General features: G+C 39.8%; 1 protein-coding gene across 5 annotated transcripts in view; it reads left to right on the top strand.

Moving 5' to 3' along the window:
* The window catches only part of kcnh7 (potassium channel, voltage gated eag related subfamily H, member 7), a 74,128-nt gene that overhangs the window by 17,689 nt on the left and 30,523 nt on the right, over positions 1-25,916 (top strand). For 4 of the 5 annotated variants that reach the window (XM_063467741.1, XM_063467740.1, XM_063467743.1 and 1 more), the window contains exons 3-6: positions 10,015-10,170; positions 20,382-20,861; positions 21,463-21,483; positions 22,918-23,132. In XM_063467741.1, the coding sequence (XP_063323811.1) occupies positions 10,015-10,170; positions 20,382-20,861; positions 21,463-21,483; positions 22,918-23,132 (872 nt within the window). The remainder of the gene's footprint in view (positions 1-10,014; positions 10,171-20,381; positions 20,862-21,462; positions 21,484-22,917; positions 23,133-25,916) is intronic. The other variant, XM_063467742.1, reaches the window with a different exon arrangement.

Raw genomic sequence — 25,916 nt, 5'->3', positions numbered from 1 at the left:
CAGGTACACAGTCACATTCAGCAATTTCTATTACCTAACTAATTTAGTTTTTTACAAAGGATTGTTTTTTTTTTTAATAATAAAGATACCAGGATTTTGTTCAGCTATGCAAATTGTTTATCACACCAACCCTCTTCATATCCTTCTTTTATTCATTTGAATGTTGTGCACATCCATGTATCTTCCTCTTTTCATGGTAGCACCATATTTACCATGCTTTGTCCCATATGCCCACTATGCCTGTCCAAACATGTCCAAACTATTACAACCTTTCCTCTCTAACTTTGTCTCCAACGCACTCAACTTGAGCTGTCGATCTGATGTACTCATTTCTTCGTGATATTGATCTTGTCCATTTTGGTCATTCCCAGTGTCAATCATAATCTTCAGCTCTGTCACCTCCAACCAAGCCTCCTGTCTTTTGTTAGTGCTACTGTCGCCAATCCATATGTCATATTAGGTCTCACTATCATCTTGTAAATCTTCTCTTTTACTCTTGCTGATATCCTTTTCTCACAAATCACCGCTGACACTCATATCAGCCTGCTTTACCCTGCCTGCACTTTCTCCTTCACCTCTGCACTCTCCATTGGTTTGTATGGTTGACCCCAGGTATTTAAACTCATCTGCCTTCACTATCTCTACTCTTTCTATGTTTACCTTTCCACCTGTCCCATATCTTATTCACACACACATATTCTGTCGTGCTTCCACTGGTTTTCATTCCTTTTCTCTCCAGAGCAAACCTCCACCATTCCAGGCTCTCGTCTGCGCCCTACTTTCACTATAGATCACAATGTCATTGGCAAACATCATAATCCACTGAGAATCCTGCCTGATCGTATCTGTCAACCTATCCATCATCATTGCGAACAAGAAGGGCAGCTCTCTGATGTAATCCCATCCCACCATATCCAGTGTCTTGATGCATGTCCTGTACCAGCCTCACATACTTCTTTGCCACTCCTGACTTCCTCAAGCACAACCACAGCTCATCTCTTTGCACCCTATTATTAATTTTCTCTAGATCCACAAAGACAGAGCACCTCTTTTTGACCTTCTCTGTACATCTCCATCAACACTTTTTACTACAGCTTTGCGCATCACCTTTGTTCAGAATGAGCAATGCTCAAGAAATTGCAAAAAACCCAAGAGCCACATCTCAGTTTCTACAGGTTTCTCAGTTATATGTGAAAAATTACATTTTATGACAGGGCAATTAGAAAAAGACTGAAAAATCTGACAAAGTTAAAGAGACAATGTATGGGCATATGCAGAGGAAGGAGACTATTGACTACATCTGAAAAAGGATGTTGAATATGGAGCTGACAGGCAGGAGGAAAGAGGAAAATCACTGTACCACTGTACTGTACCACTGGTGTGATAGAGGATGCTAGTTGTAGGGTGAGATCAAGGTAAAAGATCCACTGTGGTAACCCCTATAGTAGAAGAAGAAGAAGACAATTAGAAAATGACTGAACAAGTATGGGTTGTTTAGAAGGGGAGAAAGGAAAAGGCCTCTTGACTCTAAAAAGAACATGGCAGCAGGCGTGCAAAGTTGTAGCTGAACAAATAACAAGACTTCTGGAACAATGTCCTTTGCATGTATGAAACCATGTTTGGCCATCACATGCAATGCCATTTTTGGAGAAAACCAAACACACCTCCACCAGTGCCAAGCGCAGTGGTGAAGATGTGTTTGGTTTTCTGACCATTGATGATTTGGGCTTGTATGGAGCCATAGGATCTGGATTCCATGCAGTCACTGAATTTTCAATGAAATCCTCTGTATACCAAAGTATTCTAGAATCATGTGAGGCCATCTAATTGACAACTAGAGATAGCCGAAATTGCTTTATGCAACAGGAAAACCTAACCCTATTATTGTAGGGTCCACCTTACAATATGATAAAAACAATACAGCGGCAAATCACAACAACAGTTGCCTCACAGCGCTTTATATTGCAAAGCAGACCCTACAATAATACATACAGAGAAAAACCCAACAATGATATGACCCCCTATGAGTTAGCACTTTGGCGACAGTGGGAAGGAAAAACTCCCTTTTAACAGGAAGAAATTTCCATCAGAACCGGATAACTACCATTGTAGTTATCAGTTACTTTCATTTTACAAACAAATGACAAACTTAGAATTGTTATAGATTTAGAGCTCAAAGACTTAAGTGGTGTAACTATGTAGTAGGAACTGCAAAACTGTGACATTTCCCACTAATAGTACAGCTATTTAATTCCTTCCTTCTAAAATAAGATGAAAACAAGTACCGGCTTTTATGCATACATTTCAAAACAGAGCTATCCCGTCGCAGTGTGGACACTCGAAAACGCAGACTTTCTAAAACAATGACGCATTTAAGTCATGTGATGCAGTCATGTGTATTAAACAAAGATAGGAGAGTGCATTATACAGCAGTTGTTTTGATTGCTCTCAATTTTGACAGCCCTAAAAAAGATTAATATCAGTTTGTACATGCTCCAGATAGCTTCTCTTCAAATTCTTTAATTCTCACTCGCTTTTGCGCATGCGCGGGACTGGAACGTAAGCATTTTCGGCCGTTTCAATGTGGACGCACAACTCTGTGAAAACGACTGAAAACGCTAGTGTGGACGCAGAGTGTTTTCAGACGAAAACACCGTTTTCAAATCTATCCGGGTTAGTGTGGACGTAGCCTAAGAGGACTACTTTATCTTGAAACTTTGCTAGTGGAAAAGAAGATGTTGTTTGACTACTTTGGCTACTAGCCAGTTGCCACAGCTGCCTATGGTTGTTTATGTTGGTCTGCAAATACTCACTAATTATTAGCTGAGTAGAAGTAGAATTTGAAAAAGTTCAATTCTTTAAAGTAAAAGTTGTGCCTGCAGTTAGCATGTTTCAAAAGACACTTTCACTTTGAAGCCAAATGGTTTTCATTTCCAGTTTGCAGATTCACAGTTTCCATACAGCTCAGGGAATAGCTGTGCAGTGTTTGTGGAAAAGTCCAACACCTTCAAACTGCGACCACAGCAGTGTCCTAGAGACCAAAGCAATCGAAAACAGTTGTGGAGTTGTACAACACATTTTTCCCAGTGAGAGGTAAAACTCAGGGGATTGCTGACCGCTGACTAGGGCTCTAGCAATTATTTTTCCAATGACTGTCATCAACTTCCAGCAACTAGTTAGGGAACACTAATTTTTCCCTCATGATCAGTGGTTTCTGGTAGCTGGTCACAGGCTAATCTCTAGGCCTATGTAACTTGGGCTTTATTTGTTTGATCCTACATTGTCAGCATAATTGTCACAGGTCCATACAGATGATGTAATTTTACTTGGTTAGTCACCACATGTTTGCAAAACCTCAGTAAGAAAATTGAATATTTCTTCCAGTAGCGTAGACTGTTGACCTCTGCTGAGCTTTGGGTTTTGTGTTTTGGCCATTGCCATCTTGGGTTTTTGGAGCTATAACTTTTCAACCAGGGTTTAACTGAACAGCTACCATTTCAGTAGTGGGTTAACACTCCTACAGGTTACTCAGGTTATTTCCTTGGCAGGCTAAGATAAACAGCCAAGAAAACATTAAGGATTAAGATAACTCTAGTGCCTGCTTGGCTAACAAGTCATTTACCAATGAACTGCCAACTCTCTTCCTTTTTGAAACCAAAATTGAAGAAATCAGTAAATTTCTTTAATTGGTAAAATTAATACAATGACATCTCATGTCCTGTACAGCACTAAATATAATTAAAGTACCAGGTCTTTTACAGTATAAAACAAAAATTGTACACTATAAAATACTATGAAAAAGTCTTGAGATATTAGCTTTCTTGTAATTTCTTTAAGTAGGCTTCAGGAAAAGAGCTAATTTCTTAATGATTTGCTACGAAAATGGGAAATAGGGGAAAATGGGAAATTATTAATTGAAACATGCATAGAAATACAATATATAAGAAAAAAAGAATTTGCACAATTCTAATGAGATTATGAACGTCAATCATTTGTAACACCCACCTTTATTCTTCAATAGAGCCTGAATTATCTTACGTAAGCTTTCTTGTAATTTCTTTAAGTAGGCTTCAGGAAAAGAGCTCCAAGCTTCTTGAAGGATATTTCAAAGCTCTGCTCGGCTGGAGGTAATGCCCTTCAGCAGAGCAGAGCAGTGATCCCTCAAGCTTAAAATGAGCTTGAACTGGCACAACCTTTGATGGTGTAATTAATATAAGTTGAGAAAGAGAATCATGGCAGTGAGGCACAGACTGAGAGAACTGTGTTGAACAGAGACATGTATTGGATAGCTCTGTAATGAAAGGACATTGTTGGAATTGTTGGTCATTGGTGTATCAGTGCAATATAAGACACTACCCTCATCTGAACTTTGTCCTTAGCTCCATTAGTGTTCCTGTTGTCAGTCCAAACCTTGAGGTCAAATTAAGGTTCCCGGGAGTCTTGTGTACTAAAAGGTGTCGATAACGTGTCTGTTATGCAGAATATCAACTTTTATCCACTGTGTTTGAGATGAATGCCGGTTTTATCTCATGCACAGTTGTGTTAATTTCATAGTAATGTCTTTGCTTGCGCCAGTCATCCAGGTTACTGGAGAGACATCAAGTACAAAAACTAGCATGGAGGTGACTTTGCATGACTGGAACTACCTTTTTTTTTTTTTTAAATCTTGTGTTTTTATCAGAATGGACACTGACTCCCCACTGTACCAGAGTAGTTATGTTCAAAAATGATGATGCTATACAATGTGGCTTTGGTCTGAAAACATTAAAGAGCATGCTGTGATTTGGCGTATTCTGTATATACACTTGGTAACACACTGTGCTGCCATCCTGCCGAGCCATCTGTCTAGCAAAAGATTACTAGGTAGCTCTGTTAATCCAGGTAGCTTCCTAACTGCACCCCGTCAGCGAGGAAATGAAGTTGAGTGGAAAATGTTTCAATGAATAAGACCCACGTTTCCTCTCAGGCTTAAGGCTTGACCTTGACACACCAAGCAGTTTCAACACTAGCAAAGCAGTAGCCTTATCAGGCTGCTTATATATATATAGAATTCCCTCCGGTTTGGCTCAAGAATCTTGTTTATGGGGATGATAGGCAGTTTTGTGCGCATTAGATCACTTTCACCTTGCCAAAGTCTGAGATTCTTTGCCACTTACATGAACTGTGTGTCAGCACTTTCCTCCATCCACCATTCTCTGAGGATTAGAGACTAGAAAAGAACAGATTGTGTTTCTGTTTCACTTCATCCATCCATGACTGTAAATTTGTGCCATGGGAGGGCTGATGCTGAGTCACACACTTTCTTTAAGTTTGAAGGGTATTTTTTTTTTCAATTCTAAATCTGTTGTTAAAGCAGTAGAGATGGCACCCGATCTATTAAATGGAGATATTTAACTGTGTTTGCTTTGCTTGTCCTTATAAATATTCAGGTCAGAAATTCTCTGACTAAAGTTGTTTTAGTGCCTTTCAAAGGTGTGCTCTCTCATTACACTGCACCATGTAAAGCAGCTCCATTGCCTGCGTATTAGATTTAGTTGGACAGAGAACATTCTGCTAATTAATGCTGCCGGCAGGCTGTGTGTGAGTGACTGTGTGTGTTTATGTGTGTGAGCTAGTGTCTGTCTGTGGCTGTTTCAGAGTGTGCTGAGCCGAGATCTGTGGACCTCATTAGCGTTTTTGTGCGCATGCTTGTGTGGTTGGCTGTCTCACTGCCAGTGTGCGCGCAAGAAATGTAAATGTTATTTCTGTTTGTGTGAGTGTGTGCATGCATGTATGTGTATCTGTGTTTGCCTGTCACACTCCTCTGAGGCAGGATACACAGGCAGATGGGCAGAAATTTGCATCAGCAGCAGTGTCGGGAATCTTTCTGATCTGTCCACTTATAACGCGTCAGGTGGCCTTCCTGCAGAGAACCTGGGCAGCTCTCTTTCTTCTTAGGAAGAAAGACATGCAGAGACATGGGCAGAGAACGAGAGCAGGCAAATAAAGACTAAGGGGAATAAACCAACAGAAAAAAAAGGAGTCTGGATTTAAGAGACATGAAGGAGTAAGGGAGTAATGACCAGAAGAGATAGAGGGGAAAGAAGTCCATGTAGAATTATTATTTTTATGCAGGTTTAAAACTAATACTAAACCCATATTAAAACTGGACACCCCGCTCCGAGTAACACATGCCTCCACTGAACTAATGACAAAAAGATCACAGTGTCCTTGTGCCCCCGTATGGCTTAGAAACTATAAGCACTTCTCTACCCCATTGTCTTTTTTCATATTCAACTGTATTTGAATTGAGCCATTGCTAAGTATATGACATGAGATCACATGAAAAATTATTACAATAAACAAAATATTGATTTTTTGTAACAAACTTTACGTTTTTATAAAATTCCCATCATTTTCTTCTTCTTCTATTCTTCTTCATACACACAGCTTTAAACCCATTCTCATTCTTATGTTGCCTAAAAAAGTCATTGTCACCAAGTCACCATTATGTTTTCTAGAATATAATACCTGACACTTATGAATTATAAATGCCTATGGATTCCAAGCAGCTTATTTTTAGAGTCCCTCATACACGTACACACATAGATTGCATTTCAAGGCTGGGGTTTTGTCCCTGCAAGCACTGCTTTTATAGACTGCTCTGTACTGTACTGTGAACGAATGTACTACAAGTACTGGAAAGTACTGTATGTTAAAAAATAATATAGTATAGTCAAGTAATCACATAAAAATAAAATCATAACTATCTATATTTGATGTGAGCATCTCCAGTTCTCTTGGGTACATGTGCAGTTTTTCAATCTTGGAAAATGTGCCACAGGTCTGTGGATTTTAGACTGGCTCACTGTCTTTTGTCTCTTGATATAATCTCAGAGTGACTGCATGGTGTGTTTAGTGTGGGGCTCTTTGTTCGCCTTGTGTTTGAAGATAATTCTTTGACTTACCACGTGCTGGGATTTTGTTGCTATGCCATAGACTGACTTTGAAATTAATAAGATGTTTTGCTCATGGTCTTGAGTGATGGTTATACCTACATCACATAATATTTAGCGAGTTTTATTGGATTTTGTTCGTTGATGGATAGAATGCTTTGAGACTTCTGTACAGCACTGTATGGTTGTGCACATGTGAGGGCATCTGTGTGCATGCATGTGATTTGTTTTGCATGTTTGGTTAGTCTATGCAAATGTGCATTTGTACAACTTCAGACACTTCTTCAACACTACAACTGAAAAAATGTAATGATAGGTGGCTGGGTGGTGTTTGTGTTTTCAGTGGAAACGCTGTTAAATGCCCATCTAAGTGAGTTATTCCATTTGTTTGTTGCCATAAAAGGAAAATTTCTTTCAACACCTTGTATATTGACAGATGAATAAAGATGATCATTTGAAAAACATCTTGAAGTCACTTTGTACTGACGACAGAATGGTGCAGCGAGTTTAACTTTCTTTGGAGCGCTCAGTTGTTTCCATGGAGACAGACAGAGAAGATTTTAATTTGCAAACAAAGTGAGTCAAATTATAGGATGCTTATCACTGTCAGTGCTACTCCTTGTGCTTAAAGAGATAAAAACAACAGATGCATTTGTATTTTTATAATGACAAACATATCTGAGCTGAGATGAAAGCTAAAATCAAAGTCATTGATTGAAGTTCATATTTGTAAGTTGGGGTAAATAACTGAATCTGTCAGTATGAGGCAAGTACACAATAATATCTGGATGCACTCTTTTCATATCCAGAATATTCCACTAATAATGTGTGTATATTTGTGTAGGTCAGGATTTAATCCCTCTAGCTAATGTCAAAGTCCTTCTAGAAGCATGACTTACCACTTGGCAGCCATATTGGTAACTCTCCTGGGGCAATCATGAGTTGGCAGTTTGTCTTATAATCAGAAGGTTGCCGGTTCAAGCCCCGGCTCCGACAGTCTCGGTCGTTGTGTCCTTGGGCAAGACACTTCACCCGTTGCCTACTGGTAGTGGTCAGAGGGCCCGGTGGCGCCACTGTCCGACAGCCTCGCCTCTGTCAGGGCACCTGTGGCTACAATGTAGCTTGCCATCACCAGTGTGTAAATTTGTGGATGACTGAATGTAGTGTAAAGCGCTTTGGGGTCCTTAGGGACTAAGTAAAGCGCTATACAAATACAGGCCATTTACCATCTTCTGGGTAGTTATTTCATAAGTGTATGGGGAGCCTGTGAATAAAATTGACAGTCAAGTCTGATTCAAATTGCTTTTAAAAAGTATGTTGAATGCAAACTAAACTATGTGGATTATCCTGTCTTCTTTCTGTCACCCCAACCGGTCGCAGCAGAACCTGAACCTGGTTCTGCTGGAGGTTTCTTCCTGTTCAAAGGGAGTTTTTCCTTCCCACTGTCGCCAAAGTGCTTGAGTTGTGGTTCAAAACAAGCTTCTTTTTTTACCTCAAGTAATAGTTGCTATATCAGAATGCTGTTTGGAATCTTAATACTCACTCTGTAGTAGATGCTGGGTTCATAGTGTGTATATGTGTGTATATAGTGCCAGTTTACACCAAGAGTCATTTTAAGTTAAAGGTATGGAACTGGAGAGGGAACACTAGCAATCTGGTCATTCCCTGTGAGTGAGTAGGCAGACCTAGGGTGAAGAAGAGGCAACCATCTGCTGTGACTTTATGTTCTGTATTATCTGTAAGCTACAGTGCTACAGTGTTGACACTGTAGTCACAGGAAGCACGGTAGTGCCCCCCGCCCCAGATTTAAATGAATAGTTCGACCCACCCATGGTGACAGTGATATACTGTTAGGCCCTGGATATTGCTTAGCCCTGCAGAATCTGGACTTCCTAAAACATAAATCAAAGCCAGGCCTTGTGAGCTACTTTGGTTTACAAAGCTGCACAGTAGCATTTGAGAACCTGATATAAGAAAGTGAGTGGTAATCCACAATTCTTTTGCAGGCAGAGTAAGAATCGCAGTTTAGGGTGTTTGAGCAGCAGTGCATCTATGCTCCCCCAGAAAAGAAACGCTCTGGGCTGGGTGCCTGCTGGGTGAGCTATAAATAGCCTAATAGTGATACCAGGATTTCAAGTCTAGTGTGTGAGAGAGCATCTTCCAACAATGTCTATGTTTATTAGTTAAAACATAAACATGCATCTCATTTTTGTTCATTACTCCTGTACTACAGCTTTACTAATGTTGGCAACACTGCAATTACTATTTAAGCCTAGATGTAGCATTAAAGACAGAATCAAACCTAAAAATAAAAATGTAACAATCATATTTTCTGTTTATTTGAGGGTTTTTTCTAAAGCTAGGACAAGTCAGCTGGTAGGAGTGGTCTACAATTTTGTCTCCTATATCTGCTTTATTTTTGTTCACCTCTTTCCTATTTGATCAATTAGGAACATTTAGATGTGAGGCATTAGCAGCTAGCAGGGTTGTATTAAATTACCTCCCACTGTGAAGCCATTGCCAACTCTAGTAATTGGGCCTCATTTTTTTTCCTTCCATGAGAACTGCTGTGAAAATATTTATGGTTGTTACATGAAGAAGAAATTATTCATGTGACATTCTGATGTTTTAACACCAAGGGGATACATTATTTAAATAATCTGCTAATGTTAGGTTTGAGGTAAGCTGTTTGCAATGTTTTAACTGTACTGAACTGTGAAGGACACTTCACAGTTCAACATGTCTGTATGTATAAAATCATTGAGCTCCAGTGGGTTTCCTCTCAGAGGCCTTGTTGACCTTTTCACCCTCATTTTTCTGCCAGACCTGCCTGCATGAGCAGCTTTATCTGGAATACAATGCCTGAATGTCAAAGGGTGTTAATGGAAAACTCCAGGGTCAAAATGTCTAGAAACCTGCTATGTTATGGTTTAAATCAGGTTTTCCATTTTGCTTCAGACTGAAAAATTACAAAGATTGATTGGGCCTCATAATTTCGAGATTCTGTATCTGCCACTGGCTCACATGCTAAGTCAATCAAATAGAAAACTCTTTCTAACTGTGATTTCCTTTTGCTTAGGTTCAAACTTCCTCTGTGCCACCCATATCATCCCTGTGAAGAACGAGGAGGGTGTGGTCATGATGTTCATCCTGAACTTTGATTACATCCTGGATGAAGGCAGCAGTGACTCGCTGGAGAGACTAAACCATACCTCACCTTCTAAAGCTGACCAATGTGAGTAAAAACATGCAAGGCCCCAGGCAGGAGTGTGTCGGTGCTAGACGACCGTCTGTGACATTTGGTTGGAGCTTTTATTCATTCCCCAAATCTGGTTGTGTTTGTACCATTAAGTAAATATAGTGTTAGAAATAATACACTTATAAAGGTGGACATATATTAGAAATATGTAAATATACTAGATACCTACTATAATCTTAAAGTTGCACATGCTGCTGTCTGCTATAATTGATATTTCACTTTAGTATAATTTCCTGCTTTTTTGTTGTTGCCTGCAATAATTTCATATTTGTGGCCTGGTCTTTATCTAGTCACAATTATACACAAAATCAGGGTAAATAAAAACAGTCATGTGTTGTTGTCTAGACTCGTCATTTAGTTGCGTCATGTTAGTTTTTTCTCCTAAGTCAGTTATATCGCTGTCTGTTTAACTTTTTGTCAAGTTCATACGTGTTGTTTCCTCTTTTTTTCTTTTTTTTTTAATAGTTCCTCATCTTGTCTCTGTTTTGTTCAGTTTTGCTTCCTGCTGTCTCATTAGTTAGTTTCTGTTCAGTTGTGTTCACCAGGTGTCTCCACTTTGCCTCATTTTCTGATGTGTGTATTTAAGTCTACAGTTCTTTGTCACGTTGTCATCATACTTCCCTCATGCTGTCTACCTCTTGTGTTCCGTGTTTTTTTGTTATCTGAGTTTTCTAGATTCTTTTGTTTTGTGTTTTTTGTATTATTTGTCCTGCAGTTGGGTCCACCATAAATCTACCACACCGAGGCCCCGTGACGAGTTTGTATAGCACCCACGTCAGTCGCCTGCATGCCTGTCAATTGCATGCTCCTTGTGAGACAATACATGGTGTACTAAGGGATCTCCTTCCAGATCTGGTCCAGGGCAATGCTGTTCCTGGACAATCTGAGGTGCAACCTAGCTCTGGAGCAGGGATTTACCTAATGGTAGTCAGAATTCATTGCCTAGCCTGTAGAAGTCTGTGCATGCCACCATGGTTATGGCTCCCCAGATCTTGACTGATGCACGACCAAACCTGTCATGCTGAACGATGTTATAAGCAGCTAAACATTCTCAGTGGCTTCTGCAGACTCTTTCACATCTGTCACATGTGCTCCGGGTGAACCTCATCTGGAAAAGGACAGGGCACAAGTGGTGAACCTGCCAATTCTGGTGTTCTGTTGCCAATGCCAACGAGGCTCACAGTGCTCGGCTCACTAGAAGATGCTGGGCCCTCTGGCCACCTCATGAAGTCTGTTTCTGATTGTTTGGTCAGACATTTACACCAGTGGCCTCATTTCTTAGGGCAATGCTCATCTTGTTTCTTCTTGCACAAAGGAGAAGATACCTTCTGCTCGATCCTTCTGCTAGTTTAGGACCTTCTACAGTCCTGTGCAGTTCTCGTAGAGTAATTGCCGGCCTCCCAGAATTTCCTCCATCCTCTTGAGACTGTGCTGGGAGATAAAGCAATGTTATGGATAGGGATCATGTTATGTATCAATGTGCCATCCTGGAGGATTTACGCATGCTGCCAGTAACAACACTGACCCTAGCCACTGGTGAAACAGTCATATAAATGTCAGTGGGCTAGAATTCATTTTTATTTATATAGCACCTCTATTAATTAATTAATCAATAAATTACTTTCACTAGCGGAACAGCAGCATAAACTCATTAGCTAAAACTGCTACTTTATTGACCAGATCAATATTCCAGAAGTTAAGGTGACTTAATGGTATGCTCCGGTGAAAAAAAGATCCCATTCCTACAAGACTGCTCAAAGACGTTTGACCATTAATGCTTCAATTTTATCCATCCATCCAATTTAAATTTAATTCATTTATCTTTATTATCAGGCTATGTACCACAAACTTTTAAGGTGGTGGTAATTAAACCATTATTTTAAAAAGTCCTTAATCGATCCTTAATTATAGACGGATTTCTAAACTTGCTGTTATTTTTAAAAGTTATTGAAATAGTAGTATTCAAACAGTTGGCTGATCATCTGCAAAGGAATGGTTAGTCTGAGGAGATTCAGTCAGGATTTAGAGTGTATAGCACAGAAATAGCACCATTGAAAGTCAAATGATCTTGAAATTGGACTGGTTTTTGTGCTTGTCCTATTAGACCTCATTTAACATGGCTGACCACAGTATTTTACTACAGTGATTAAAATACACTAATGGTAACAAAAGAACTGCATTGCAGTGGTTTATATCATATCTATATATGCAAATTTGTAGATGTAAATCTACTAATTTTTAGATGGGACTCTTCTTCACACACAAGTTAGTCACGGAGTTCCTCAAGGTTAAATGCTGGGACCAATACTTTTTACATTATAAATGATTCGCTTAGGTAAAATTATTAGAAAAAACTGCATTCAATTTAATTGCTCTGCAGACACCCAGCTGTACTTATCCAAGAAGCCAAATGATACAAGTCAACTACACTCCAGGCATGTCACAGACAAAAGCCTGGATGAGCTCTGAGTTCCTACTTCTAAATTCAGATAGTCACCAAATCAGACAACCTCCGTTTTAACCAGATAATTACTTTAAAGTGCATTACGTTGGCCTGCAGTAACACTGTGAAGGATCTTGTGGTATATTTTATGTCCTTCAGCATGCACATTAAACAAATATGTAGGACTGTCTTTATTCATTTCCACAGTATTGCTGAAATTAGAAACATCCTGTTTCAGATTGATGCTAAAAAGCTAATATCAGGTCCCTCTAAAAGCTCTCTCAAAAGCCTTCAGTTGATCCAGAATACTGCAGTGAGCGTACTAACTGGGACTAAAAAGAGAGACTATATTTCTCCCATATTAGCTTCTTTCCGTTGACTCCCTGTTAAATTTAGAATTTAAGCATGTTTTAAAGATGTCATAGTGTCTTATTATCCTAACAGAGCGCTTCTCTGTCAGACTGCTGGCTTGTAGTACTTGTACTTGTAGTGCTTAGAGCTTGTAAAAGTAGAATAGGAGGCATACTCTTCAACTATCAGGCCCCACTACTAAGGAATCAGCTCCTATTTGGGAGACAGATACTCTCTCTACTTTTAAGATGACTCAATTTAGCACAAATGCGTTGTGTCAGAAGAAATTTTGCCTGTTTCTTGATGTTATCAGCTACCAGTTTAAATTGTATGTCATGCAGACTGGAGTGTGAGGACCCAAATACCAGATGCAAAGACAGTCAGACTGAAATAAACAAAAAGTGAGCAACTTGTTGAAAGCTAATGACACATTTGAATAAAAATGAAAAGTAACATACAAAGAAAACGGCAACTACTTGAAACCTAAACTTGAAAACACACTAACGCTTGGAAACAACAGAGCTGGGGAACAGTGGGAAGGATGAACAGCAGGGCATGGAGAACAGACTCAAGAACACTGCACGAACACAATATTCAAAATATTTTTATTGAGTATTTGTGGATGTAGTTTACAAAGAAAAAAAGAAGACGGAAAACACAAACTGTTTACAATGAGCACGAACACATTAGACCAATCAGGGACCAAACAGAATATTTAAATAACTAGAAAGTTAAAAAGCTCAGACACAGACGCAGAACCAAAACACTGTAATCATCTTAGTTATACTTTTATTTGGCTACTTCAGCATTTTTACAATTGATTCCCTGGTTGTCTATTTATTTCTCTGTACAGTCTATATTCTTCATTATGTATTTCTTTGTCATTCCCTTTTCAGGTGCACTTATTTCTGTTTTTCCAGACATGTTAAGCTAATCTCTGCATGTACTCTTGACTACTGCAAAAACACCTCTGGGGTACTTCTATTTCCATATTGACTGCTACATTTTCACTTCTTTCTTTCTTTTTTTTTTAATCTTGCAACTGTACTAGCAGCAGTAATCACGAGGGCAGCTGCTGAAATTCCCAGCTAGACGGCTCCTTTGGCATGTTGACACAAGCGTTTAGCAGACACTGATGTGTTAGCCTGCTATCATTTCAAAGGTCTGGACCAATTATAGCTCAGGATGGCCTGATGAACTACTGGAGCAGTGCTGTGGGTCCCTCAGTTTCCCAGAGCTGTCGGTGTAATAGTGGTTAATGTCATTCCCCAGCTGTGCTCTTGAACGTGTTCTTGATGCCTTGTCTTTTTTTAAAGTTTTTCACTTTCCCCATTTTCTGTCTGTGACATATACAGCAGCATCATGAAGACCAAAGGTCACCTCAGATTAGTGTAATTGAACGAGGACTCTAACAGACTGCCTTGCTTCATGTGGCGTGTGAATGCATGTTCTTTACATACAGTTTATATACATGTTTATGTATGATACTATTACAGTGTGCATGCTTAGGCTATAGTCAAGCTTTTGTGTGTGTGTGTGTGTGTGTGTGTGTGTGTGTGTGTGTGTGTGTGTGTGTGTGTGTGTGTGTGGGCAGGGGGTCATGTTTGGCTGTTGTGCATGTGACTGATAAGGCCCTCCTATTTCACTTTTCTAAGTTTCCTATCTGAATATCTAAGTGAGTGCCTCCACAGATATAGTTCAGATTTGCTTATAGGGTCAAGGCCCGATGCTGGATAGGTTTCTTTGTGCTTCGTTTATTTATTCATTTAACTCTAGAAACTCTAGAAACCTGTGTCATGTTCACAAATTATGAATGATTTTGCAGAATTTTGCATGAAAAAAAATGCTAAATATGTAATTTAAGACTGTGAGACATACAGTGTTACTATTCTAATTAATAGCCTTACACTGCTTGTTACTGAGGAGATGATGCATGCATTGCGTTATCTAGACTCTATCTGAGGAATGCATTAGGCACTGCTTATCAGTTGCCCTCTGTCAACCAGTGATGAGTCATACATTCTGCAACCGTCTTGGATTGCTTTGATGTAGCTGAGAAGAGCCACTAACAGATCCACAAAATGCACACAGAAATGTGCGCAAAATGGTTCGTTTCACTATGCTGTGTATTGTGTTTCTTATGAATTCATAAGTATTGTTGCAATAGTAGGGAATTCCTCCAGGACTGAGCATCACTTGGAAGATAAGAAGCAGAATAGTTGAAAATGTTGTCAGTATATTGAGATCTGACACTATTAAAACCAGAACATTGAAAATAAAATATGTGATCACTACAAATTTGACAGATGCAGTTCAAATTAAGTCTGCTGTGTGTGACAAATCTAAAAACTTATCCAGGTCAAATAAGTATGTGTGTGCCTAAAGGTTTGTGTTCTTTACATCACCATTGGAGCTTCTTGTACTTTTGAACCAGAGGCCTATTTTATAAAATAGTCAGTAGGTTCGAAAGAGCAGAGATCAAAATTAGAGAATGGTTAATAATTTGTAATTTTTGTCTTATGGGTGACTGTAAATGCCCAGAATTTCAAAGGAATATTATCTGTGGGTATAACACTAATATTTTATTCAAATACATGTAAGGCCTTCTGTAAATTGCAGTGGTCAGAATTGGAGAAGAGCAATGACTGTAGAAGAAAAGATGCTTGCTGTTTACTATGCTAACTGCTTTCAAAAACCAGTAGGTAGTAAGCATAGTGATGACTGTAGTGATGTTTGGACCAGTTAAGATTGATCACTGTAGAGTCAGCTTTCATTTAAATTCTCTCAGACAACAAGAAAGAACTTTTAACCAAACTACCACGATGGCAAATGGCAATCCCCCATTACCACTGATGAATATATTGTGCTGTGTTACAAATAAAACTAGGTCTAAGAAGCTGATGGTTGCATCGGCTGCTAATGAAATAAACAAAACAATTTGACAACGCAGTCAAACCTGGACATGCGCTTTGCTGCAGGCTCCTCACTATTTGTTGAGGATTTGTATAAACACATGCAGAACTGATGAAGTCACATAGATAAAAGCTTTAAAAATAACAAACAGATACTGTATTTAATTCCAAAATCAAGATTAAAGGTGTTTCATTTTCACATGAGTGCAGGTGGTGAAGACATGCAGGGCGATTTGGAGAAGGTAGTGTGTGGATTAGGTGTGCCTGGTGCTCTTCACTGCAGTGTACAAAAAGTCATTTGTTGTAACCCTGACAACCAAAACTATTATATTCAACTTCACAGAACCTGCGTAACACTTTGTAAGTTATAAGGGGAAGCAAGGCCTCACACAGTTTTGTTGTCTTTTAAGACTGTTGGTACCTTCATTCCTATAATGTGAGATTGTCTGCTTGTGATATATTAGAACAATTAAGTAGCTCTAAAATTGTCTCACCTCTTATCTTACTTTGCCCAGGCCTATATCAGTTCTTCTTCTAAATATTCTGTCTATGCTAGGCATCTCAAGTTAGAAAAATTATGCTGCTGAAAGGTTACGATGGTTTCTGCTTGTCTCCTTACTATCTCTACATTAGACACCAGATTTTCACATTAGACACTATTTATTTTGAGCTCTCCACTACAGCTCAGCATCTAATCTAACCACATGATGTGTTTATAACTGTAGAACAACAGGAGGTTCAGAATAGGTTTCAGGAAAAAACGAGCAAGGAATTGCAGATTTGATGGCGCTACGTGTTGTCTTTAGCATTTAGTCGCACTATAGTTTTCTGTAACCAACCACACTGGCTTCTGTGCATTGGGGAATGTGGTGATGAGCCTAGGAAGTGAAGAGCAGCTGGGGGAAATTTTTTATGAGCTATCTTTTTCCTCAGGAGGAAAGATTCATCAAATTCCTGTTGGGGAAATGGCTTTTCAGTTTATTCAGGATTAGCCTTCAGGGCTACTAACACTCAGTCTTAGTCTTTCTTTCTTTGCTTTCAGTGTTTCCCTCTTTACTCGTTTTTCTACCCTTGTCCACGCAGTTTAAGTAATTCGTGTACTTTATATCTGTAGCCAATTTAGAGTGACCAGTGAATATAACATATGTCTTTGGACTGTGGGAGGAACCCTGAGTACCCAGCGGAAGCCCACCCAAGGGGAACTTTCTTTCTGTGAGGTTTTGTACTGAACACTGACTTAAACTACATTGAATGCATTCTACAGTGTTTCTATTTCAAATTCAGCCAGGGACCTTTACTGATTATCATTCTCAGGTATATTTTCACACACCAATGGCAACTGCCTGACTTAAAAAATAAATAAATAAAATAAAGCTCTTGACTATTAACTCAGGCTCATTGCAATCATACCCTAATTTCCTCTGTAATAAATAAGCAGAGAGCAAAGTTGGGACCCAGCAGAAATATAAATGTTATCCTCTAGAGCATGTGAGTAATAGTAGGGCTGTGCTGGAAGTCTAGGAAAACAACTCTTAAGGTGAAAGAAATCTGCTTTCAAATCACTTAGCAAACACATTAACTGCTGTACAACTCTCTTTTTTATGTAATGTCAGCAAAAGCTCAAGAACAAAAGACAGAGACAAAAAGACACACCATTGTTTTTGTCCCGCGTTTACCACAGCATGGAGGGTTGTTGTTCTCTTTCTGTTTCTAACATAATCTCTGAATGATGCTCACATTACAGCAAGATGTTTCACTCCCCAACATGGGGATCTGAGGACCCAATTAATATTCAGTGCAAATATTACTATCTGGTATCATAGCAACAAGGGCCACTGTACTGGTTGTGTAAAGCTGCCAGTGAGATTTTGCAGGGAGGGAACGGGAGGGGTAAAGAGGGAAGAGACGCATACAGTACATGCAGTAACAGCAGTCACAAAAGGGCAACATATCCATGAAACGTTTGGCTCTTTCAGTGCCACAATTAAATGTACATGCAATTTTCTCACCACACGCTGACTGTGTGACTGAATTATGAACTAATTTAAGGAGCTGTGGCATACATTGTCCACTTATCCTCCATGCACAATAATTGGAGGCAAGTAATGTTGTTCATTATTTTCGTAAGGTGTCACTTTTAGCAGTGAATGTTGGCCCTTAAAATTGTGAAATGCTTCACAATTAATTGTCTAACATGTTAGTATTGTAATATTACAGTGGTGTGATTAGAAAAAGCGAACTGAGCTCTCACGAAACAGACTTTTGTTCACAATCACTTTTCAAAGACGAGAATGCCGATTTAACCTGTTTTCATCCTGATGAATGTGAACGGTATCCCAGATTTGAGTTTCCAATCCAGCTCTGAATCTCAAATGAAATGCCGATGATCACTTCTGGCATCAGCATCTGGCTCCAGACTTAATTTAAACACACCACACTGACCCAAACAGACATTGGCATTGTGTCTAAAATTAGTTTTTCTCTCTCCTCCCTGTCAGTCTCACCCCAGTAGAAGAAGCAGTGAGGTAGACAAAGCGACGGGCTGCTCCCTGCTAACACTCAAACATTAATTCTACTTTTCTGAACACATCCTTACCTTTTCCGCTATTTGCATATGTCGGTATGTTGTATACAATGTAGCTGGCTGCAGAAAATATACAAAGGAGACATGATAATGTGATGTGTTTACTGATTTTCACGGTGTCGCCATGGCAGTAAGACTAAAGGCTGAGAGAGTATTGTGATATGGATGGCATATGTTCAGGTGACTTTGCAGTGCATACAGTATGTGAAAACCTGTAAGTCTGAGCATCTGTCTTATGGTGTTTGCATATAGTGTACAACAAAAGTAAATGTGTGTGTGAATGGTGTGTGTCTTTGGGGTGGGGAGCGTTACAGTAAACTTATATTGTTATACTATCATCCCTCAGAACTGTCGTATGTTTCAATATGGTCAGAAATATGACTTTTTACCATCTCCCCAGAAGCTATCAGTCACTCATTAAAGCACTCTCTGTAATCTCCTATAAGACTGATTCTTCTATACATCACACTATAGTATTTCCACAAATGTCCTCCCTTATGAATAATTGAAGAAAACTGAAGCCTGAACTTGTGCCTGAGGCAGAGCAGGCACTTGTGTTGATCTGCCAGGGTCTTTTTAAGAAAGCTGTGTTGGTAGGCTTTTCAGTGATGCTGGCAAACAAATGCGAGGTATCACCAGGGATGCTGAAGAATGTAAGCACGTTTTCTTATCGACACACCGTGAAAACACACTGCAAGGTCACAGGGGGTTGTGTCTCTCAGGGGTTCATTAAAATCCACTGTATTCTCTGTTTTTATGCTATTTGGGTGTGACTACAGTCAAATAGTCTTCACACTAATTGAGTGAATCAGTTACATTAAATGTGATATCAATTGTCCTCAGGCGTTCCCTGCTTGACAGAAACAAATCTATGCAAGAATATTTTGTTCCAATCCATTAATAGAAGCTAAAGGTTAGAGATAAAATTTGCAATAATACTCATATTTTATGGGCTATTTTTGTCACTCCCTGAAGAAAAACTCAAATTACTTTACTTTACTTTTTTAAAACGTTTTTTTTACTTTACCTTTGATCAGGTGGATAATAGACATGATTGAATGGGCAGTCCCCATTCTGTCCATAGCTAGACTGGGTTTACCTCTTGCTCAGTAATAAGAAAATGAAATCCCACACTGTGCTTACACCTTGAACACATCTCTTTTTTTTCTATGATGCGTTCATGGTGTAAAGTTTTTGTCATGGCACTCAGCATCACGATTAAATTGAGTAAGGTTTTAGGTGTCAAGTAATTTCAAATGGATTTTTTTCAACAGATTTAATAAATATGTACACATTTGGCTAGCAGAAACAAATTGTTTCTGTGCAGCGTCTCACAAATAGTGTCTGCAAGCTAAATGTACAGTTGTTGTAAATATACAACACTGAAAGATGAGTGCAGATGTATGAAAGAGAGGAGCGGGGAAGCAGATGAGAGATTATTTTTAAAGGTGAGGATTACTCAGCAAGTGAAATTTGATATGCTGGAAATTTAAATCTTATTTCACTCACTGGGCCCACGTCCTCATTTGAGGTTTGACAGCGTTTTAGTAGATAAAGGTGAATGGCTTGGACATTAATTGAGCTGCGGTTTGGGGAAGGCTTCGAAGGGGACTGGGGTATACCAGTTTTGTGTTTCAGAATAAAAGTCTTACCCTCTTTAGGGTCTTTAACTTCAATATAAAGAATCTTGAGGCAACTGTTGTTGTGATTTGGCGCTGTATAAAAACATGTGCTAATCAGAATTGAGACACTGTGTCAGTGTTGTTATTCTTATTCTTATTCTAAATTCTTATTATAAAAAATTATTATCATGGGGGCATAAATGTGGAACAATATAGGAGAAACAGAGGCAGTGCGACCACTTGTTCTTATTGATTTTTCTCTCGTTTTCTGTCAGGGAAAGGGAGATTCTTTCGTTTCCGTCTCCCAGCCTTACCTCTCCTGGGAATCAGCAAGCAGTCCCTGCCCCAGGAAGACCCTGATGCCGTCATGGTAGACTCTCCTCGGTACAGTGACGGCTCAGTAGCAACACGCGACTACCAACTTCCCACCACTCGAGAGAGCTGCAGTCCCTCTTACGCCAACGACACCCGTGCCCTCATCGGCCCCAGCCACTGCTCAACCCCTGTGTCTGGGCCTTTGGACCACTCGTCGCCTAAAGGCCCCTGGGACCGGATGTACCCGGACCAGGCCGTTGCCCAGACACAAAACCAGAGCCAAGAGGACACGCTTATTGCAGCTCCATCAATCCCAGGCCTTACTCCAACTGCCTCCAGAGAGAGTATGTGCAGTATTCGCAGGGCCTCTTCTGTACATGACATGGAAGGCTTTGGGTCCAACTCCAAGATGGTGTTCAGGGACCGGCATGCCAGTGAAGGTAAGAGTATCCTTTTATACATTTTCAGACATGCATCAACAGTTGCTGAACTGTATATATGGTATTACTTAATGATCACTTTGTATTTATTTTAAATGCTTTAAACTGGTAAACAAAGTTTACATTAGTTTACATTAAACTGCAAAGTGCACAGCACTGGTTGATGATGTCTTGTTTATTGATTTGTTGAACTGATGTGATATAAGAAAGAAACAAATGTAATTGATATTTTATTTACAGATCTAATTAATTACTGTGGTCCTAAAATATCAGCTATGTGGAGTTCTAGTGAATCCTCAGTAGATGGTCACATCTATAATCTGTGGTATTGATCTTCCACCTTTTGGTCCTCATTTGGTCGAGGGTAGAAGTGACCCATACTGGTCCTGTTTCCTGCAGATCAATCAGTCTCCTCCAATTGCCTATAATTCCTATTTAGATACATCTAATACATCTACTTCCCTGTAATGCATTGTTCACAGGGACAGTAGCGGGTCGTTAACGGCAACCCCCATTTATCATCATAGACACCCACAAATTCTTCTCTCACCTCCACTCCCCTTTTTCTGCCTTCTCCCCCACTCTGTTGCCACCTTCACAGATAATGGTCGCAATATCAAAGGTAACTAACAGCAACCTGCTGCATTTTCAGATCGTGAATAGCGGCATGTCTAATGATACACGTGTACATGTCAAAGCCTGCTTGTTGCATGAGTTTTCCCACAAAAGGTTCATGTTGTATGCAAATGCCTCAGCAGATGACTGTGTTTGTAAGTTCTTTGGCCTCGAAAGACACTAAATGACTACACGACCTGCCTAAACCTAACCAGCCTCTGTAAGTGCTCACTAAAAAGAAAACACAGTAACCTCTGCACATGCTTGCATGGAAGCAGCACGTTAAACTTCTCTCCTGCTTGTTGTTCATTGAACAGGATAAATTAATGCTTAAGAAATGATGCCTCCTACTGTCTTTAACCTTTGCTTTCTTGTGTGCAAGCTCTGGATCTTGTCTTTGTGAATGGAAAGAAACCTGACTGTTTACATGCTTAATTGAACTGTTGCAGTGCTATGTTGAATGCATAGTACAGTACATATTCAACCAGGTTCTTTAAAAGTCATATGCTCTTTGTAATCAAATGGAATACACATTAATAGCAACATTAGTATCATAGTCTGCCCTTTTTAATCCTCTAAAGGTTTACTGATAGAGCCCCTGTCAAGCTCTATTTACTAGTAATGCCACATTATTGATATGCTTGTACCCGAGACTACTGACCCAACGTCCCAAACACCCTTCCATAATCCCACTTTCTCCTTTACCTCCTATTTCTTCTCTCTCCTGGTTGGCTAGTATCTCGCTCCTGGATGGCTGGGGGTATGGCTTCAGCTTTTTTCTTTTCAGTTGTTTTTTTATGACGGCTTTGATGTATCCTGACTGTGGCATGTATTGAAGCTGCGCATGCAATCTTTCATCCTCAACTGTCTGTTTCTCTGTCCTTGACTCTCAATCACTGTGCTTTGTGGGGTGGGCAGTGTATCCTTCCTCTGCTGGTTCACGCAGCTGAATTAGCAAACTTCTTGTTTTCACTTTTCTCACTCTCATTGGGCCACATGTCAGTTTGTGTAGCGCTATCGCACAGATCCGTTTTTAATATGATTGTGTTCTACTTACAAAGTGTTCACTGATCATACTACATAATTTTATCTATACAGTGAGTTCACTGCACTATATTTGGCAAACTATGGGAACTTGCACTCTCTGATTGCACATTAAATCATTCTGTTTATTCACCAACAGTGTTGTTCATTATGTTTTAATGAGAGGCTCTGAAAGGCTGTACAGTTTATATTTCAGCATCTTTTGTATTCTCGGTATTGTGTTGTGGTTGAAGTCACTCCAAAACTAGGAATCACTCCATGCTCACTACCCATGTCGCAACTACTTCCAAATAAACACTACTGACAGTGCATAACAGATCAACAAGAGCCCAGCTATAAAACAAGATACGGCATCTTCTAATAATAACACCCACCCTCTGCCGTGCTCTTTTTTCAGGACCACTCAGCCAAATCAAATCAAGCCTGCTTGGCTCAACTTCCGACTCCAACCTCAACAAGTACTCCACCATCAACAAGATTCCCCTGATCACGCTCAACTTCTCAGAGGCAAACAATGATAAGAAGTGCCCCTCCCCTCCATCCTCTGAGAAAACTATCATCGCCCCAAAAGTCAAAGATCGCACTCACAATGTCACAGACAAAGTCACACAGGTAAGGACGTGAGCCAGTTTCAAGTTTGTGAATGGGGAGAAAAATTGAGGGCCTGTAATTTAGAATTACAGGCATAAAATGATCTGTTGGATCCTTAAAATAATAATAATACTACCTGTGAGAAAAACCTGCAGACGCAACAAAAATGTTTTCATTGGATTTACATCCTGTCAGCCTCATTTTTTTCACTTGTGCCTTGTGAGTTTCTATTCTTTCTATTTATTTATAGTCCTGTATTCCTATTGATAGTTGACAGTCTGTCTGATTACATATGTTCTCTGGCTGTGTTCATCCCCCTGCCTTTGGTGCCAGTGCTTTTCCACTGTGTGGTTTTCATATATTGCTCAGGCCAGTTTTAGTTTTTGGATTACCTTGTTCCTCCGGAATTATCCAACCTCAGTTAAACAGTGCTTGCTGTGTGTTTGGTCATCTGAGGACTCATGAATTTGGGTCTTCAAACTGTTATGGACAGTGCGAAGGGAATAAAACATACTACATCATTGTTTTCATTCTTGAAGAAACAAGTAGTAATTTCAAGGTTTTTGCCTACATAAAATAAAAACAAATGTATCACCCACACAAACAGAGGCAGCACTGCAATAAGAATAACAACGTAAATAGGACTACTCAAAAAATCAGGAATAGACTGAAACGTCTTGTTGGGCCCTTAGTCTGTATTTATTTGTAATGATTTTACTAATAAAGTCTGTGCAGACTGGAGAACAGTGAGATATTAGAATTCTAATATAACGTTCATCATATTATCATTTATGATCATCACAAATCAGACTTGGACAGATTGAGCACTTTATCACCAGATTGCATGCACGCTCCCAAATGCCCTCAGTCAGCATCAGGATGATTAACTGAAATTCAAGGGATCTGATACGTAAAGCATTGGAGGTGTCTGTAGCTCACGGTGGATAGCCAAGTGTTCTCTTACAGCTGTCAGACAGCATCCAGAGCTCAGGCTGTATTTCTAGAGTTACGAACAGTGTAAGAGGTCATTCTCACCTTTCCTGCCAGGACTGAGAGGCATGGAACTATAAGTTAATGTATTCCTAGGGGTAGGCCAGAGCTGCTTGAAACTACTGATTAGGTCTCAGTTTTGCATTTTGCCAATTAATGGTGTAACAGATAGAGGACACAGAAACTGACCCCTGTTTGCGCTCAAAGCCAATTTCGGCTGCAGGCCTTACACTGACGCCAGAGGCAGAGGGACCACAGCATGGCACACTGTCCTCTTACACAAGTGCAAAGTCAGAGAGGGCTTAATATGGTTTTAATTGACTTGGGTAACATGTGGTAGAATACAACACCTCAGAAGAGCTGCTGTATGAGAGTGGTGAAAGCATCAAGAAGCTTCATAATTCCTAGAATATAACTGTAAAATATACTTTTCCTATCCTATCACTTTCCTTTACAGCTTAGATTGGTAAGCGGGTTTCTGGACACCTGACTTTGACAACCAAGTGACAGAAGATGTCTTGAAAGCAACTTTGAACTCATCAGAGTTTATTTGAAGTTATAATTAAGGCATCTGAACAGATACACTCTCTGTTGGCCTTGGCCGCCTCACAGGTACTGCAGCCAGATGGTGGCTTCACCCAGGAAACTGATCAGCTAAAAAGGAAAGCAGACTTGCACCTCACAGGCTGTTTATTACATTTTGAACTTCTCAGTGCACGTGTGGCTCATCCCCATATGAGGCTCAAATGACCGCATCTTAGCAGTTTAAACTTCTTGCGGTTATCTGAGGTGGAATCTTGAGTCAAATAACAGTCTATGCAGTTATAAATGATATCTCAGTGTGCACTGTGCAGACCAGAAAAACCAGAAGAGGGGAGGGCTAATGTTCATTTGTGCTTGAGACCGAGACAAACACGGAATGCGCTTTCCATTAACCAGCAAGAAAGACTTCATTTGACCAAGTGCACATGGCTACTGTAAGCAGGTTAAATAATTAAGATGGGATCATTAATTTAGAAACAGATGTCTACAACACTTTGATCTAGAACTGTCACTCTGACAAATCAACCAACTTTCTCAGGATTACCAGCAGGTTGTGGGATCATGTGAGCGATCGGGCCACAATCGTCCTCGGTACAGCAAGTGTCAGCTTTTCTCAACATTTATACTCCTTCCTAACAGAAATCATTTTACAAGAATGGGAATCTAAGGTGTTATTTCAAAGTCGACAGTAATTAAACTCTGAGTTAAGACCATCACTTTAAGCATCCAGCTTTAATGAAGTGGCAGCTTGATGAATATTAGAGCGCATTCCCTTTGACTGTCCTTTGGTTTCTGATCGATTTCAAAGGTTATCCCATATCAGAGGGTAAAAGCGTTTGACCCTCCTCATCACACAGAGGGATGGGGTTTCTAATAACCAATTCAATTATTAATACCACGCCACATTCTGCTATACGTCATCCTTCTGTTCTCCGGTCCTACCTCCCCAATCACAATGGTTAGAATAGAGGGGTGACAGGGCACCGATAGAGGAGCAATGAAAAATATGATGAATGCCAAAATAAAGTCACTTAAGGCCCTCCCTTCTTGTTTCATTCTCATGCTCACTCACATACATCACAGCATAATTGTATCTTTGCCTTTGTAGTGCATGCAATTTACCTGCACACCCACCCATCAAACCTACCCCCTCTGCCATAATCAGCAGTGAAAATGAAAATTTGTAGCTATTGAAGTGTTGAACACTTAGATGAATAGCTGTACCCCTGCCTGCACCTATAATTACCCCCAAGTCACTGAGACTCTTATCCG

This window comes from Pelmatolapia mariae, linkage group LG23, assembly GCF_036321145.2.
Source record: "Pelmatolapia mariae isolate MD_Pm_ZW linkage group LG23, Pm_UMD_F_2, whole genome shotgun sequence".
NCBI classification, from domain to species: domain Eukaryota; kingdom Metazoa; phylum Chordata; class Actinopteri; order Cichliformes; family Cichlidae; genus Pelmatolapia; species Pelmatolapia mariae.
This window is presented reverse-complemented; position numbering and strand designations above follow the sequence as displayed.